The following is a 17624-nucleotide window of genomic DNA, read 5'->3' on the forward strand; positions in this document are numbered from 1 at the left end:
GGAGTTCAGGTACGCCCTTTTAATTATCTTATTTATAGATTTAATGGTAACTTAATTTTGTTATAGTTCAGGGACTTTACTATCCAGAATCTGTAAAAGCAGCAAAGAGATAATGAGGTTAGTTCAACCTCTAGCCTGCTTCTTGCACTACATGCATCCGACGAAGTGGGTATTCACCCACAAAAGCTCATGCTCCAATACGTCTGTTAGTCTATAAGGTGCCACAAGACTCTTTGCTGCTTTTACAGATCCAGACTAACACGGCTACCTCTCTGATACTATCCAGAATCTGTGATGGTAATACTGACTTGGTACCTAGCTTGTTTAGTCTGTTCTGTATCTTCTGTCCCAAATGTGATTCATTGCTGGTGTTTTTAATAAAGTTTTTTTAGATCCTTTAGGGAACTCTATGTAAATGGAAACATTCTAATATATTTCTGAATAATGGAAATATTAGTAACTTTTTATGTATAAAACAGATACTAATGTAAACATGTTAAATATTGTTCAAATGATTCTGCAGAATACACTAGATAACTGTAACTGGGCTATACCCATATACCAGCAAATTCTCAAGCTATTACCTGCTTGAGACTCTCATGTGAAAAAGCTGCATTATTTCAATGTTAATGGCTCAACTCTCCCCTTGTTCTGTGTGTGTAACTCCTATTGACAGTGGTAGGCAAAGGAGTAGTTTATGAGCCCACACAATATGAAATATTAGAGCTTGTGTATTATAACTTTTCCAGAGCTCGCTGTCCTTCGTGCCACCAATGAGCTGTTCTCAGCGAGGAATGGAAGTAACATTAGCTGTTGACTCAGAATAGCTAAGAAACACAAATTACTGGGCATGCCTGTGTCCTGGTCCACAGGAGGAAGTTAGCTTAAAGGGATGGGGATGATACAGGACCAGAGCTGGCAGGATGCATATTAGAGAGCCTGCTGTATATTTCTTTGTCCTCCACTGGCATATATCTCAAACCTCATCTTGAACAACTAAGGAGCATCACTGAACTCTGAACATAGGTTGCGCTTGATAATTTGATGCCTCAGTGCAGACACACTCAGCTCTCTTGGCATTGCTGCACTGCATGCTGGAGAGCTGAGGCAGCAGTGCCAGGGAAGCCCTTCAAGCACCGATGCCTTGAGAAATGCTTAAAGAGTACAGGCAAGAGCTGACAACCTTCATGTGTCATTTTGTTGTAAACTCTTGCCTATAATAGGAAAAAAATGAAGATGCTGTACCACTTTAGGTTTGCCCACTCTTTCACATGCTGCTAGCTTCCCCTGCCCTACCACCTCACTGGCTGAATTGCAAACCTCTCTTCTCAGCCCCCAGCAAATTCAACTCCACCTTTCCCATTAGGAATTCTGAGGAAAAATGAGGGTAGAATATAGCCATGATTTTGGTATCATTTTACATGTATTTCATGATAAAGTTGTGAACTGCCTAGTGACAAAATTCCTTGTCATTTGAGAGCTCTGCATGAAAGCAGGCTGTGATTAAACAGGAAAAGTAATAATGATTAGTTTTAACAGTAAAGTTTTCAGACTGTTGTAAGTCATCATCACAGATGCCAGCTTTGAGTCTTCCAGTGTTCTAATCAAAGTGACAAAGGCAGAAATATTCTGTAATTTGCTGATCTATTTTTATCAGCAGTTCCAGTTCCAATGCCCATACCTGCCAGTCAAGAGTTCATACATTAAGATTCCCAGTGACCAGTAGTCTGCTGAAATGTCATGACCTTTGTTCAGGATGATCTCTGGGGCTACATACTCTGGAGTTCCACAAAAAGTCCATGTTTTTTTTCCAAATCCTATTTTCTTTGCAAAGCCAAAATCGACCTGTGAAAGGAAAGGAATTCCATCAATGCAGAAAAATAAAGGACATTTCAGTGATGTGTTCTGTTGTTCTTAGAGTGAAGCAAAGTAGAAATAAAGGTTTCCTCATGGGAATATTATCATAAACCAGAGCATGCTAGGTTGTTACAAAATAAAACACAACCACAGCATGATATTTTTCCTGAGTTAGCCTTCACAGTATAAACTCAAGTGCTTTTCGTGAGGTAAGAAGGGAGAGTGACAATTAACCAGATGTTTCTTGGTAGTTAGTGGTTACTAGATCTGTTCTAATAAATTCTTGAATCAATGTCTGCCCTAAGCGATGCTGGACATTTGCACATGGCTCACATTTTTTCCTTCTTTTAATACCAAACTCCTGTCTGAGTAATGAACTATTTATGTCAGTTTATTATGGCCAGATCAAAGGATAAGCACCAGTTCAGAACAGCATGAACAGGTCCTGTCCTGCAGTCTATGCTTGCTCTCCTTTTTCCTATGGTAACTCATGCCATCTGAACAATTCCCAAGAACTACAATTTAGGCAGAGCAAACAGTGACAAAAATAATCTCTCTTGATCATATTTTTTTCCCCTTGATTAGCACATGGAACCACATCAATTGGGATTTGATCAGGGGCTGCCAGTGGAACATAGTTCTATGCTTTGAAAATGACAGAATCCAGGGAGATCCTCAGGTTTCACTTTCACTCAATAGAAAGAGTAGTACAGTAAAACGATTTGTCACTCAGTTAGGAGATGGCACTGTGCTCCAGTTATTTGGGCTTTTATAACAACCCACAGAGTGTCACTGCAGAAGAGTATAAATCTAGAGCAGCCCCAGCAATGGTTATAATTTAGATGAGGGACCAAAATGGCATACAGCCACCTGTTGCATCCTGATTTATGCCAAGCTAAACTCAGAATTGGGCCTTTGTGCTTTTAACTGCTTCTCAGCACCTAGAGAATTTTAATAGGTATAGCTGGGAATAAATCTAAATAAATTAACAAATAAATATAAGCAGATTAGAATCCATCTTTTTGTATTACTAGGTTGAATGATGGGTGCTGAGCAGCAGCTGCATATGGAGACCTCCTAAATTCCATTTACATCTATGAGGTTTTCTCTATAAATCTTGTGAGCATCTTTCTGTACACATCTATTCCACCCTCGACACAACCCATTTAACTCCTAGCTACACCTCTGGCATGCTATCTGTGGCAATGAGATACAGGGGTGGGAGAATGGCCCCGCACCACTTGGGAATATCCCTGATTTATGCTGGAATCCTCAGAAGAGAGTTTCCCAGCTTAATGCCAGAGCTGCTTTATAGAGACTATGATGAAACCCAGAATCAGGACCACAAAATTTAACCCAAAACACACCAAAATGCAGTAAAAACAACCCCATAATACCATAGCTCTTAAATTTTCTGCTAAACTCAGAACAAGCTCCACTTAATAAATCCCCTTTCCTGGAAAAAGCCCAGGAAAATAGGTGTGTCTTGCAGTGTGTTAAGAAGATCACCAAGTACAGACACAGTTGGATGAAGGACATTAATTTCTAATGTAAGGACTCCTGTCAGAGAATGTTCTGCCATCTCTCCCTTCCTATTTACACTAGGGAGTTCAAACAACTCTGGTGATTGCTACTGCCATGGTATCAGATTGGGAGTCAGATGCTCTCTCAGGTTGTCAGGACAAAATTATTTATGGTTCTAGCTCAAAACTAACATGTTAAATTTCATCAGAAAAATCATTCTGTAGCCAGTGTGGACAGTGGAGTGTAAGTGCAATGTACTTTTATTAAGCAGGTTGCTGCTTTCTGCCCTGGCTATAATGTCTGAATATTTTGAAGCTATATCTCCATGTTGAGAGCTCTGGATAATCCAGTCTTGTGGTGACAAAGACATGGATGGTGAAGAAAGAAAAGGATGCCACCTTTTTATTGACATATTTTCTGGAGATTTCTAGTGGAAAGTGTTTGCTTCACAATTTTTAATAAAGTGGCTGACAATGTGATATAAAGCTTGAAGCCACAAGCCGGGGGCATGACTGCAGCTAGAGATTATCTTTTCAATAAACTAAAAACTCCATTTATACACATTTTAAAATGGTTGTCAAAAGATGTGGAACTTTTGTTGCCGGCTACTGAAGCTTCTCTGTTTGAACTCATGAGGTCCTATGACTCTCTCAGCCAACAGAAGAGCTCAAGCAGTAATTCATCAGCAAATATCTTGGATAAACAAGTGAAAAATCTCCTCCTCCCCAGTTGCCTTCCCTCATAGTCACTTTAAAATTAGGGTTCACAAAATGTTTCTGGACAAGAGTGTAGGGATGGGAAGCCCAAGGTTAAGTGAATTGCCTATGTCCAGTTTTGCAAACATTTTGTGTTCCTGGATGCTGTTTGCTTGGTTGGCCTACAACCTGAACACACCCTTATTTTAATAGGTTCACGGTGAATATTTTAGTAATGCTACTATGCAGGTGTTTGCATATCATGTTCTCGATTCAAATCAATAATTTCTGACTAAAATAAAAGATTTTTAAAGTACATATAAATACTCTTTGCAGCATTTTATGCTTACACTTTGCCTGGGTAGGGATGAAGGTTTGTGTGGGGTGGGGGACCTACCTGAGGAAGGAAAAGCTTTCTGGACCCTCATTCTTCTAGCAAGTTGTCCATGAAGGGACATAATTCAGTCCTTAATATTTAGTATTCATGTGCACACGTCTAAGGGCCGATACTTTTCAGAGAGCCAATCAGATCTTTACAGCCAAGCTTCTGCTTTTGCAGGAGCAAATCGTGGTATTTGACTATTTAAATTTCCTGGTTTTCAGGTGAAATCCGGTAATTAAAATGTCTAAATGGCTATTATTTATGCCCACTAACTAAATTATGAGCACAAAAATGAAGGTCAACTTTACAAATCTGGATTACTTTTCCCCTGCCTGTTAGTTGCCCAACATTAAGCAAATCCATATGAAACCTAATACACATCGCTACATTTTGATTATGTAGAATTTCTCTAATGACCAATGTAAAGATTTAAAAAAGGGAGTAACAAAATCAGATAACACTGATATGTAAGAACTCTGGCACTAGTGATATTGTTTTACCTGCCTCTCAGATCACTAAGGGCCTGATCCTGCAATCACTTTCAAACATACTTAATATTATGCATGTAAGTGGCTGTACTAAATTCAAAGCAACAATCTAAGGGCATTACTTGAAATCAAGTAAATACTCTGGTACCAAAAGCTAAGCACATGCATAAGTGCTTGTAGGATTGGGACCTTCATCTAGAAGTTTAGGCTTAAAAATATTAAAATATAACTAAATAGGAAAAGACTCTTATTACAGCAACATTCTGTATTAGCTACATTTTAGCAGGACAAGCCTGAGGATTTAAAACAATTAATGAGAGTAATCATTTCTTGAAATAACAAAATGTGATTAATATCTCCATAAAACAAATAATTTTTTTTTAAACAAGCAAAGCAACTTGTTCATATCAGGCATTAGTAGTGTGCAAAAAATTGGCACCAGTAGGCTGTAAAAAATAAAAGCGATTAATGAATGTGAGCCAAATAAAATATTGAAACATCTATTGTAAACGTCTATTTTTGCCCCTGTATGCATCAACCTGGTTAGATGGATTTTTCCTAGTTCTCTTCTCTAAATAATTTGCTCTGGGACTGCAACTCTGAATGCTAAGTTTCAGACAGAAGTACTATTTTGTGGGTGAGTTATAAACTCCTTAGAGTAGGAGTTTCTGACTTAACTCTAGTGTAGTCAACATGGCACTGTAGTATTTTTTTGCTGCACAGAAAAAAAGACATTGTAAGCACTCACCAGTTTGGCATAACCTCGGTGATCTAGAATGAGGTTTTCTGGCTTGAGGTCCCTATAAATTATTCCTTTGGAATGCAGATAGGCAAAAGCTTCTACCACGCATGCTGTATAAAATCTGGTCGTAGAATCTTCAAATGAACCTCTATATAAAAGAAAATGGAAAAAGGTCTGGCGGTCATTCAAAATATTTGCATTTAATTTTGTATATTTGGTCAGGGGCAGCTCCAGGCACCAAAGCACCAAGCACATGCCTGAGGCAGCAAGCCGCAGGGTCGGGGGTGGTCTGCCTCACGGTTGCTGTGAGGGCAGCAGGCAGGCAGCTTTCAGCGGTGCGCCTGCGGGAGGTCTGCCAGTCCTGTGGCTTTGGAAGCAATTTGGTGGTGGGGATGCTGAATCCGCATTACCAGCGGGCCTCCGGCAGGCGCACCGCTGAAAGCCTCCTGACTGCCATGTTTGGGGCGGCAAAATACATAGAGCTGCCCCTGTATTTGGTTGTACCATTATTGCATGTCACTATGATTACAGCAATGAAATTAAGTTAAATAAGAATTAATCTCTGCTATGCATGTAGGGAAGCAAGACCATATAGATTTACTACTCTAGATTTTAAGGCCTCAGTCTTCCAAGATGCTAAGTACTCTGATGCATTCCAGCAAAGTTCTTAAATGTATGCCGAGTCTCACTTACTTCACCTTGAAGGATCAAGCCCTAAAACATAATTATAGCTCAAAACAATTTCGCTATGAAATCATCTTTTTCAAAAAGTTTTGTCTGTAACTACTTCAAGGACTTGTGGCATCAAGACAGTAAGTTTCACATATTTTATGATCTTACTCTAGCCACTCCTTAGCTGCCAGAAGGAAACATACTGTGAAATAGCTGTATAGATATGAAACAATCATGTTTCTCTCTTTGTCTGTTTAATTGGTTGAAAGTTTATAGCTTTGAGATAAATAAGGAAAACTTCTTTGTTCAGGTTGTGCTTATGTTTTATTCAGGTGGGAAAAGAGAAGATATCAATATCTCAGATTGACCGGGGAACACCAACTATCCAGTTGTATGTTAGCTATTTACTCTTTAGCTGCCAAACTAGTCTTCTAGAGTAACAATTAGGAGACTAGCGTTGCCAACCTCCAGAATTGGCCTGGAGTCTCCTGGAATCAGCATCTATCTCCTGGTAACTAATGAAAGCAACCCAGGACATTTTATTAGGATATTTCAAGAAAATGACATTATGTCATGTTGGGGGGAAAAAAATCTCCTGGAATAGCATCAGTTAGAGTTAGCAACCCTAAAGGAGACCCACTTACTTTCTGCTATGAAAAGACTCTTCTTCACTAGCCAATCTGATCTACTCACTTTACTTGAGCTAATCAATACAATACATACACAGTTGGAAGTCCTCTACTAATTGGAAAATAGCCATTAGCAAACTCATTTCTGTTTGGTTCTCACTCATGAGGTTTTACCCACTGGTTGAATTCACAGGAAGCATTGTTTTAAACCAATGTTCCAAACTTAATACAAATATTAAGTTAGATTAGACACAATTATGAAATAAATCTGAAGTCATAACAAAAAAGAATGATATTTAATTCAAAGAAAATTTTGTATCATACATCTTTCATATTTACATAATATATACGTTTTGAACTAAATCTATTAAAATGGATCAAAGACTAATGTTAGATACTGTTCATGACTGAGACAAAAATAAATAGCTCTTACTTGGCATTTGAAGTGTTAATTTCAAATTTAAAGAAGTGAATCGCTTCCTACTCTTTTGGAATGAATATATAGTTACTTGAAATCATAATTAGATTTTGACAGCAGAATTGTTTGAGCTCTACTAACTGAAACTAAAATAAATGTGCTGCTAAGCTAGATGGCAGTAGAAACCACAATTCAAGAGCAAAGGAATGAAAGAATTTATCAGACTTCTGAAAAAAATTTAAAAAATGACTAAATCCAGACACCTGTTAGCTTTGGAATTGTAATGCTTTTAAATATATTGAGGGCAGGCAGATTTTTAGAAGAAGTGGAATATAAAAAATAATAAAAGTAACTTCTTAGGGATAATTAAAATATAAGTTTGATATTTGTTTTCTGCTCCATTTTCTTTTAATGTTTAAATTGCCTGTTTACTCTGAGGACAACATTCAATTTACAAATTTAATCTTATCTATTACATTTCTAATTGTGTTCATATATTTATAGAGTGTTTGTGTACAGTTTACCACATGGTTATCTCCCCTCATATGTAATATATACATTACACCCAAAAAGCTAAGTTAAAAGAACATTATTAAAGTTACAAAGTCAAGCAACCAAAAGTTAGGAAATGCCAGAATTAAAGTTGTCTGAGCAGCTTATGTTCTCCTCATTGTTCATTGGCCCATGCCTTATTGACTACACACTTTTCAAATCCTTATCTGATGAGAGAATTATTAATTCCTGCATGGACTTTTCTATGGCACTCATCACTGTGTCTAAGGTGCTTCAAAAACATTTAGGAATTCATCTTTTTACAACCCCTGTGGAGTAAGGGGATATTATCCTCATTTTACAGATGAGGAACTGAGACACAGATGGAGGGAACCACAAAGGCTATGTCTACACATCAGTTAAACACCTGCAGCTGGCCCTTGTAAGCTGACTTGGGCTTAGGGTGCTTTGGGCATGGAGCTGTAACATTGTGGTGTAGATGTTCACTTGGGCTGGGGTCTGGGCTCTCAGAGCTCAGGCTCCAGCCTCAGCCTAAACACCTACACCTCAGTTAAACAGCCCTTTAGCCCGAGCCCCGTGAGCCCGAGTCAGTTGGCACAGGCCAGCCACGAGTTTTTAATTTCAGTGTACACATACCCCTAAGGGGAGGCAGCAACGTATGTTATCAGAGGCTGAAATATAGGCAACACACAGGGGAACTTTTACTCTGAAAAATTAGGTGCTAAATGAGTTTAGGTGACTATGGGATTCAGCAGGAGTTTTGTGAATCATGGTGGAGCCAAAACTGGGACTTAGGCACCTAAACTCAACTAAGTCTCAGGTTTAGGTGCCTAAGTAGCTTTGTGGATTTGAGCCAGACACACTAAGGTTAAAAGTATCCTGTAACTTTGATTAGGGCACTCCTCTGCAATGTCAGAGACCCAAGTTCAAACTCCAGCTTCACATCAGGGAAGGGAAATTGAACTCAGGTCTCCCACATCCCCTAGGTGAGTGTGCGCACTGTTGGGCTAGTCTAAAGGTAATAAGGGAGGCTACTGCCTCCTCTTGCTTGCTTCCTCCCTCTGTCTCCCTTACCCATTCCCCCTCCCAAAATATACACTGAATACACTCCCTGCAATTTAGGCCACTATGAATCAGATCCTCTCCCCTGAGTCTGTTCCCTTTTTATGGATCCTAAGATGCTCAGGTTAAGTGGAAGGGTCTGGAAGGGGGCATGGTAAGGTGGCAGAGGACAATCCTCAGCTGGTGGAGTGATCACTGCCCTAGTTAGTGTAATTTAGAGCAGCCCTTAGGTTACTCCAAGTTATGATGGGCCACTTTAGTCCCTAGTCATCTCCAGGATGGGGGGAAGAAGAGGCTGTAACAAGACTTTCTCCACCCTTTCTGTGTCCTGTGCCAAGCAGAGCTTGGTGATACATCTCGCCTTTAATGTATGTTAGAGTTTGTCTGCTAGGAATAAAGATATACAATATTACAATTTACAGTGACATATAATTTTCCCTTTCAGATAGAAGGTTTCTAAAATTTCTTACCTGTCCCTGAGAATTGTCCAAAGCTCTCCACCTAGACAGGCTTCCATCAACATGTATAAATATTTGCTGTCCTTGAATGTTCTGTATAGCCTATTGTTTGCAAACAAGAAAATGCAATAAAAGTTAAAGCATTCTTTTTGGTAAAAAGTATTCCTGTGGTACTTCACACTCTTTATTAACCATGAATCTCACTTACTGTCTTCATTCTGTTGTATCATACTTGAAATGTTTCAGCAGAACAGATGCAGTATTTTAGTGTTGAAGTGTATTATAAGATGATGATGTTGCTACTCTGGGAACTAAATTCAGGGCATGACATTTCTAACTCCTTAGACCTGATGTTGCTGCTTTCCAAGATCACTTGAAAGAGAGGCAAGACAATATGTACACCATTTCTTGTAATGAGTAGATCATTTATCCTTCAAAGGAAGGAGTCAGTCTGTAGATCTGAAGCCTTCCTTTCATTTAATAATTTCAAAAGAATGCCCCTTAAGTTTGGTTCATGTAAGAATTTAACACAATTTGCTTTTACATTTCATAGACCTTATAAAAATATCAAAAGATGCTTGTTTCCTCATCCAGGATGATTGAATATGTGGGAAAATCTGCCTAATGGAGATAGTTGGGGCAAGTAACATGTATTCAGCATGTAATGTATGTCAGGCTTGATCTAAATTCTACAGGAAAACATTCCTTTCTACGCATTTCTGCAACATTCTTGTGAAGCAGACTGGAAACTGTGTACCAGCTTCAGATAAATTAAATAAATGGAGTTTATTTAATTAATTAAATATGAAAGTAATACAAGGAATTCTACATTGTTGTATTATCTCATTTGTCATTAAACTAAATTAATTTTATGCTGCCCAGATATTTTTTGTAGAATCTTTCTGGGAGGAAGCTGTACATTTTCGCAGATGGGTAGAGGACCGTTGGGGTTTTTGGCTCCTGGGAAGTTAAGGTCTGGGAAACAGTTTGAGTTTGTTGGATAAGTACATTAGCTCCCAGTGTTGACATTTAAATCACCAGCATTAGATTTCAGAGTTACCATAGCACTGAGGCGAACTATTCTCAGAGTTATTGTTATGTCGGTGGGTACGTCTACACTACGGGATAATTCCGATTTTACATAAACCGGTTTTATAAAACAGATTGTATAAAGTCGAGTGCACGTGGCCACACTAAGCACATTAATTCGGCGGTGTGCGTCCACGGTCCGAGGCTAGCGTTGATTTCCGGAGCGTTGCACTGTGGGTAGCTATTCCGTAGCTATCCCATAGTTCTCGTAGTCTCCCCTGCCCCTTAGAATTCTGGGTTGAGAGCCCAGTGGCTGATGGGGCAAAAATCTTTGTCGCGGGTGGTTCTGGGTAAATGTCGTCAGTCATTCCTTCCTCCGGGAAAGCAACGGCAGACAATCATTTCGCGCCCTTTTTCCCTGGATTGCCCTGGCAGACGCCATAGCACGGCAACCATGGAGCCTGTTCAGCTTTTTATTTTCACAGTCACCGTATGTGTACTGGATGCCGCGGACAGAGGCGATACTCCAGCGCTACACAGCAGCATTCATTTGCTTTTGCATGATAGCAGAGATGTTTACCAGTCGTTCTGTACCGTCTGCTGCCGGTGTAAATTGACAATGAGATGACGGTTATCTGTCCTTCTGTACTGTCTGCTGCTATCATGGGTGCCCCTGGCTGAGATCGGCTGGGGGCGCAAAAGCAAAACTGGGAATGACTCCCCAAGTAAATCCCTCCTTTATGGTTTCTAAAAATAGAGTCAGTCCTGCCTAGAATATGGGGCAAGTGTACTAGAGAAGCAGTGTATCAGAGAGTACAGCTGCTCCGTGTCAGATCCCGCAAAAATGATGAGCTACATGCCATTCATGGGGGGTGCCCCTGCAACAACCCCACCCGTTGCTTCCCTCCTCCCCCAACCTTCCTGGGCTACCGTGGCAGTGTCCCCTCCATTTGTGTCATGAAGTTACAAAGAATGCAGGAATAAGAAACAATGATTTGTTAGTGAGATAAAATGAGGGGAGGCAGCCTCCCGGTGCTATGACAGTCCAGGACATTAAGCGGTGCGGGGGAGAGGAGCCCAGCATCCCACTGCTATGATAGTCCAGGCAGGACAGAATCTTTTCTTTACATAGGAAAGGGAGGGGGCTGATGGAGCTCAGCCCTCAGTTGCTATGATGAGGACGGTTACCAGCCATTCTGTCCCATCTACTGGGAATGACCAGGAATCATTCCTATTTTTACCCAGGTGCCCCCAGCCGACCTCACCTGAGGCAAGCCAGGAGCATTCACGGGTTGATAACAAGGACGGTTACCAGTCCTACTGCACCGTCTGCCACCAGGCAGGGGAGAGGAGTGGATACTGCTCTTTACTGCTGCAGCATTGCGTCTACCAGCAGCATTCAGTAGACATAGGGTGACATTGAAAGAAGTCAAGAAACAATTTCTTTCCCTTTTCTTTCACGGGGGGAGGAGGGGGAGTAAATTGACGAGCTATTCCCTGAACCACGCCGGACAATGTGTTTGAACCTACAGGCATTGGGAGCTCAGACAAGAATGCAGATAGTTTTTGGAGACTGCTGGGGACTGTGGAATAGCTGGAGTCCTCTGTACCCCCTCCCTCCCTCCATGAGCGTCCATTTGAGTCTCTGGCTTCCCGTTATGCTTGTCACGCAGCACTGTGTAGCCTGTAGATTTTTTTTCAAACGCTTTGGCATTTCGTCTTCTGTAACGGAACTTTGATAGAACAGATTTGTCTCCCCATACAGCGATCAGATCCAGTATCTCCTGTACGGTCCATGCTGGAGCTCTTTTTGGATTTGGGACTGCATTGCCACCCGTGCTGATCAGAGCTCCACGCTGAGCAAACAGGAAATGAAAATCAAAATTTCGCGGGGCTTTTCCTGTTTACCTGGCCACTGCATCCGAGTTCAGATTGCTGTCCAGAGCAGTCACAGTGGTGCACTGTGGGATACCGCCCGGAGGCCAATACCGTCGATTTGTGGCCACACTAATCCTAATCTGATATGGTAATACCAATTTTAGCACTACTCCTCTCGTCAGGGAGGAGTACAGAAACCGATTTAAAGAGCCCTTTATATCGATATAAAGGGCCTCGTAGTGTGGACGAGTACAGTGTTAAATCGGTTTAACGCTGCTAAAATCGGTTTAAACGCGTAGTGTAGACCAGGCCTGTGAGAGTTAACATTTCAGGCTCTCTGCAGAAAGAAGCACACTGTGCTATGTCTGTTTACACGCAGATCTCACATTTGGAATGTTTTCTTTGCAGCCACATCATATAGAACATTATTTTAAACTATCTCAAAAGGTTAGATTCTGGAGCATAATTCTTCAGCAATGAATGGATTCTGTAGTATATTCTGTGACTGTGCAATTACACCCATGCACCCAGGGCTCTGTATGTTTTAAGCATTATGGGCCTGATAATCTCAGCTGACTACAATGAAAACAGAAGGTGTTGCAGAATCGAGCGGTTCAAAGTAAATAACATACTTTGTTATACCTCTCAAGGAGCTGTTGTGTGACATATGCCATGAGGCAGGGATAGACTAGCTGGATGCTTGAAGGATCATGATGCAGTTGTTTAATGCATTAGTCTTTTATTTTTGGAGGCATTTGGTTAAATACTAGCTTAGGTAACATGAAACGTGTTGGTCTCAATATAGTGCCTACTGGACATTACGACATGAAATTGGGCAGTTTGTCTTTGTACAGCGCACAACCAGGGCTGGTGCTACCATTAAGGTGAACTAGGCGGTTGCCAAGGGCACCAAGATTTGGGGGCACCAAAAAGCGGTGTCTCCACTTTTTTTTACAGCAGTTCCTTCCCCAGCACGCGGTCGCTGCTCCACTTCTCCCGCCTCCCAGGCTTGCAGTGCAAATCAGCTGTTTGGCACCACAAGTCTGGGAGGGGAGGAGAATTAGAGCAGGGGCGGTGTGCTCAGGTAGGATGGCGGAGCAGAGGTGAGCTAGGGTGGGGAGGTGCTGCACGGCTCTGGGGGGGGAGCTGCAGCATGGTGGGGGCGCCTCAGGGCAGGGGGAGGAGCTGCCACGGGGGGGGCACCTCAGGGAGGAGGGGGGGCAGGGAGCTGCCGCAGGGCTTGGGGGAGGGCGCAAGGTGGAAGTTTCACCTAGGGTGCAAAACTTCCTTGCACCGGCCCTGCGCACAACACAATGTCACTTAGTTTTTTTATTACTATTGTTGTTATCATTATTATCCTATCACACATTCTGGAATAACTATTCATCTTTTCACCTCTACTGGAAAAGTTTGAGGCTTATGATCCAGGTTAGGACTGAGGAGCACTTGCTGAGCTGCTTGAGGAAGTTTGCAAAGTCTGCCTGAGTCAATGTTATTTGTCTCTTGCTTTCAAGAGTGCCAATAGTCACAGAAAAAACAGAAGGGGGAAAGGGGGGCTACTGAGTATATACTGTACATGCCACCATAAGAAGTATGTAGCATAAACCTACCTAAACAGTTTCTGATCAATTTTAACATCTTTAGGTTTACCCAGCCTTATAGCAGCCTTGCAAATGGATCATTACATGAGCAGCCTTATTTTAGTGCTTTTTTTCCCAATATTCTGCATACACCTGAAGATAAGATACTGGAAAGTATTTCCGTTTATCTTACATAAGCATTAAATACACACAAAAAGTTGATTAGTATATATTTCATTAGCTATTGAGGTCAATGGTACTAGTCATGTAAAAGTTTGCAGGATCAGGCTCCTAATCTTGAGAATATGTTCTCTTTCAATTATGTTAAAATGTTCTTTATGTTTTTAGTGGTCATGTTCTGCTAGTTGTTATATAATGGCACCTTCCATTACATTAGTATATTGATTCAGACAGTGGGTAGCACATTAAAAACTTTAGAAAATATTTTGTATCTTGTAATAGTCTACAAGCAGTACTTGCAATTTTAGTGCTATCTCAAATCTAGATAACTGAGGCATTTTTATGGATCAAATATGAAAGAAAAGCAAAGTGTAAAGATAATTGAAGCATTATATAGTGCCATCTTGTTTACTTCATACAGTAATTGCTGTGGCAAATCAATCAGGCATGAGGCTGAAATAAACATATTACAAAGGCAATAACAGATGGTGCTTCAATCCCTAATAAAAGGTATACATATACAATTTTCATTTCAAGCCTGTGTAATTTAATGCTCATGTACGACAAGATACTAGAAAACATTTCTCTTTGTCTGATGTCTAATGTAGAGTACAGGAAAATAAATCACTACTCATCAAAAATATACAGATACTCCCTGGCAAAGTTATTGTTCCATTTCATCTCAATACTGGGAGAGAGTATTTGCTGTTCTTATAGGTCTAAATCCAGGCACAGAGAAATCTTTTGTGTGCAGCTCTCCTTCCTCCAGAGTGAAAGTAAGGCTCAGCAGCCCCCTGTTCCGTCGTCTTTTAAACCTCACAGAGGCCCCTCTGTCATCCAAGGTCTGCACAGAGGTAGGAAATGAGACTAGACAGCCAGGGGGAGAAGTGAGTATGTTAGGGACACATCGTCTCTGCTCCAGCTCTGTGGAGTTCACCTGGGTAAATAATAAAGCTCCATGGTATATTATCTTTTCTGCTTAGCCCTCATCTCCAGTGGAATTGAGCTGCAAGGGAATGGGAGTTCTGCCAAAGGCCAGAGCTGGTGCAAAGGCACAGCGCCTCCCCATGAATCAGAGTTTCTGCCAAGTTTCTGATGGGTGTTGCAGCATATTTTGCTGGGGAGGAGATACCCCCAGCTGAGTGATGTTTGTTGGGGGGAAATCTCTGTAAGGGTGTCCTCCCGGGGAGTTCATCCTCCACAGACCTGTGTATGGATTTTACCACAGAGAGAATGATTTCAGCAATAGTTTTATTAATTACCTAATTTGCTAAATAATATTGCCAATGCCTTTGCAATATTTATTGAATATTATATATTTCAACTGTCCAAGGCTCTTACAATAATCATGAATACATAAGGGAGCATCTCACCATCCTGTTTTCCCCCAAATATTCACAATTTTAAGGGATGCTCACTGTCAGATAATGTAAGTGTAATTATGGTTAGAAAAGTATTATCGCCTCTTGTTACACATTCAGAGTCACATCTGCTTATCTTTCTGATCAACATTTGGTATTACTGCTTTTTACTCTTAGAGAGCCAATAAAACCAAAGAGTAATGAGCTAGAGTCTGTTTTGCCATGTGCACAATCAAAATATTTGTTGAATATTGTTGACTCTCTACTACTGCTGTTGGTGCATGATCCAGAAAGAGTACAGCTTGACTTCCAGAATCTAGGTTGAGTTTTCAGGGCTGAGAGTTAAAAATATTGAGCAGACTTGTCAACTAATTGAGAGACAATAAACATGGAACACTATGGTGCCATACTTGCAGAGTCCCTTGACAGCAATGGACTACGATTAAAAGGTGTTTTACCTATAGTGCTTGTGGGACAATTCATGACCAATTCCATAACACATTGCAATTGTATAAGAAACAGTAGCCAGACTGGAACATTCTCAACTTGAAATGAGTTTATGAAGTGTAGTGACAGTACCTCACAATGAAGTCTGAGTGAGCCCCCTGCATTATCTGCTTCTCTGAGCGTATGTGCTCCTGCTGTCTTGTGTCCACTATGTGACGTTTCTTCAGTATCTTCATTGCAAATGTTTTGGATTCTTCACTTTTCAACTGGACCTTGAATAAAAGTGGCAAATATATTAGTTAGAAGCAGTGCCCATAACTCCTTAACAATCTGGAATTTTGGATGCGCACATTTTAGTTCCTTCCAAAAATGTTAGCTCTTCTGGAGAATAGAAAGTTTATTTCATAGGGGGATATAAACATAATTAAACAAACTGAAATAAAAATGAACCTAATTCTCAGAGCACTAAAGATGACTGTTCTCGTCTTCAGTATTCTGCAATCTCAGAGGGACTGACAAATTGACTTTTCTTCAGTTCCTCCACCTACCACAAGTATGCTGTCCCTTTCTCATACTTTCTTAATTTCCAACCTTATGACTGCCCAATAGAACACCCCTTCCTCAGTGCTTACTCTCATCAACTGACCCAGCCTCCCTGCACAGAGCCACTCTGAATTTCATGATCAATTTTTCCTGTTCCTAGTATGACACCCCAGTGCAACCTATCTCCCACTCCTGATTTCTAGGCCAAGAGAGGGATTTGGCAGAATGGGTATATGGGTCACATTAAGAGGCCAGGTGAGGCCAAAGGAAGGACAGGAGGAGAGTTTGTAGCAGCAAAAATTTATTCAGGCATAAGTTATGACTCAACAGCTCCTAAGAGCTAGGAACCCTCCCTTTTTTTCCAGCACAGTGTTCCCTAGCTCCTCTCTTAGGAAATTAACCAGCTCCCCCAGGGATAACCATTTGGAAATTAGCCAGTTTCTTATGCCTTAATAAAACACAAGTTTTAACTCACTGGATCTGTTCACTGCAAACTAGATTTCTAAATATGGCATATTGCTACACCATATCCACTGATACATTTGTTAGTACGATATGCCATTGAATTGAAAAGCCATTTACAACAACTGTCTGTGCTGAGAGGAAGAACAACCACAACAGCATTATATATTTCTCTCAGGTATACTCACAGCATAACGATGCTGGTTCTAATAAGTGTACAACTTTAACAAAAACCTTTTCTATAACTATAACATTTCCACTGACTCTGACAAGGGAATAGAGTTCTTGAAAGGTTTAAATGCATGAGCAAAGCTAGCTTTTCAATGGTGCTGCTCTGACATGTCTTTACTTTTACCCTTGACCCTCAACTAATCTATTTTTCTTATTAAGAAAACAGGTGTCTGTAAAGTTTATTTTTTATTTTTATTTTTTTCTTTGGCCTAAGCACAGGAATCACTTAAGATCCCTCAGAACATCTCCCTATATGCAGTAGGCCAAATTCTGCATTGACTTACATCATGTGAATTGACATCAGTATCCATTGGCAGACAATGGAGTTGAATAGTGTTTAAGTCAATAGAGAATTTGGCCTGATATATTCATCTGCTTTCACAGATAAGAACTTACTGGAATGGCATCTGAAGGGCTTTCAAAAATGCAGAACTAACAGAAGGGATCTGTCCTGTCTCCTTCTTTCTCCACAA

The 17624-nt window shown here is 40.6% G+C and overlaps 1 protein-coding gene across 7 annotated transcripts in view; it reads right to left on the bottom strand.

Moving 5' to 3' along the window:
- The window catches only part of PRKG1 (protein kinase cGMP-dependent 1), an 886438-nt gene that overhangs the window by 12892 nt on the left and 855922 nt on the right, over positions 1-17624 (bottom strand). For all 7 annotated transcript variants that reach the window (XM_050959422.1, XM_050959421.1, XM_050959423.1 and 4 more), the window contains 4 exons: positions 16048-16187; positions 9453-9542; positions 5695-5836; positions 1682-1845 (listed from right to left, as the gene is read on the bottom strand). In XM_050959422.1, coding sequence (XP_050815379.1) covers positions 1682-1845; positions 5695-5836; positions 9453-9542; positions 16048-16187 — 536 coding nt within the window. The remainder of the gene's footprint in view (positions 1-1681; positions 1846-5694; positions 5837-9452; positions 9543-16047; positions 16188-17624) is intronic.

This window comes from Gopherus flavomarginatus, chromosome 6, assembly GCF_025201925.1.
Source record: "Gopherus flavomarginatus isolate rGopFla2 chromosome 6, rGopFla2.mat.asm, whole genome shotgun sequence".
Taxonomy (NCBI): domain Eukaryota; kingdom Metazoa; phylum Chordata; order Testudines; family Testudinidae; genus Gopherus; species Gopherus flavomarginatus.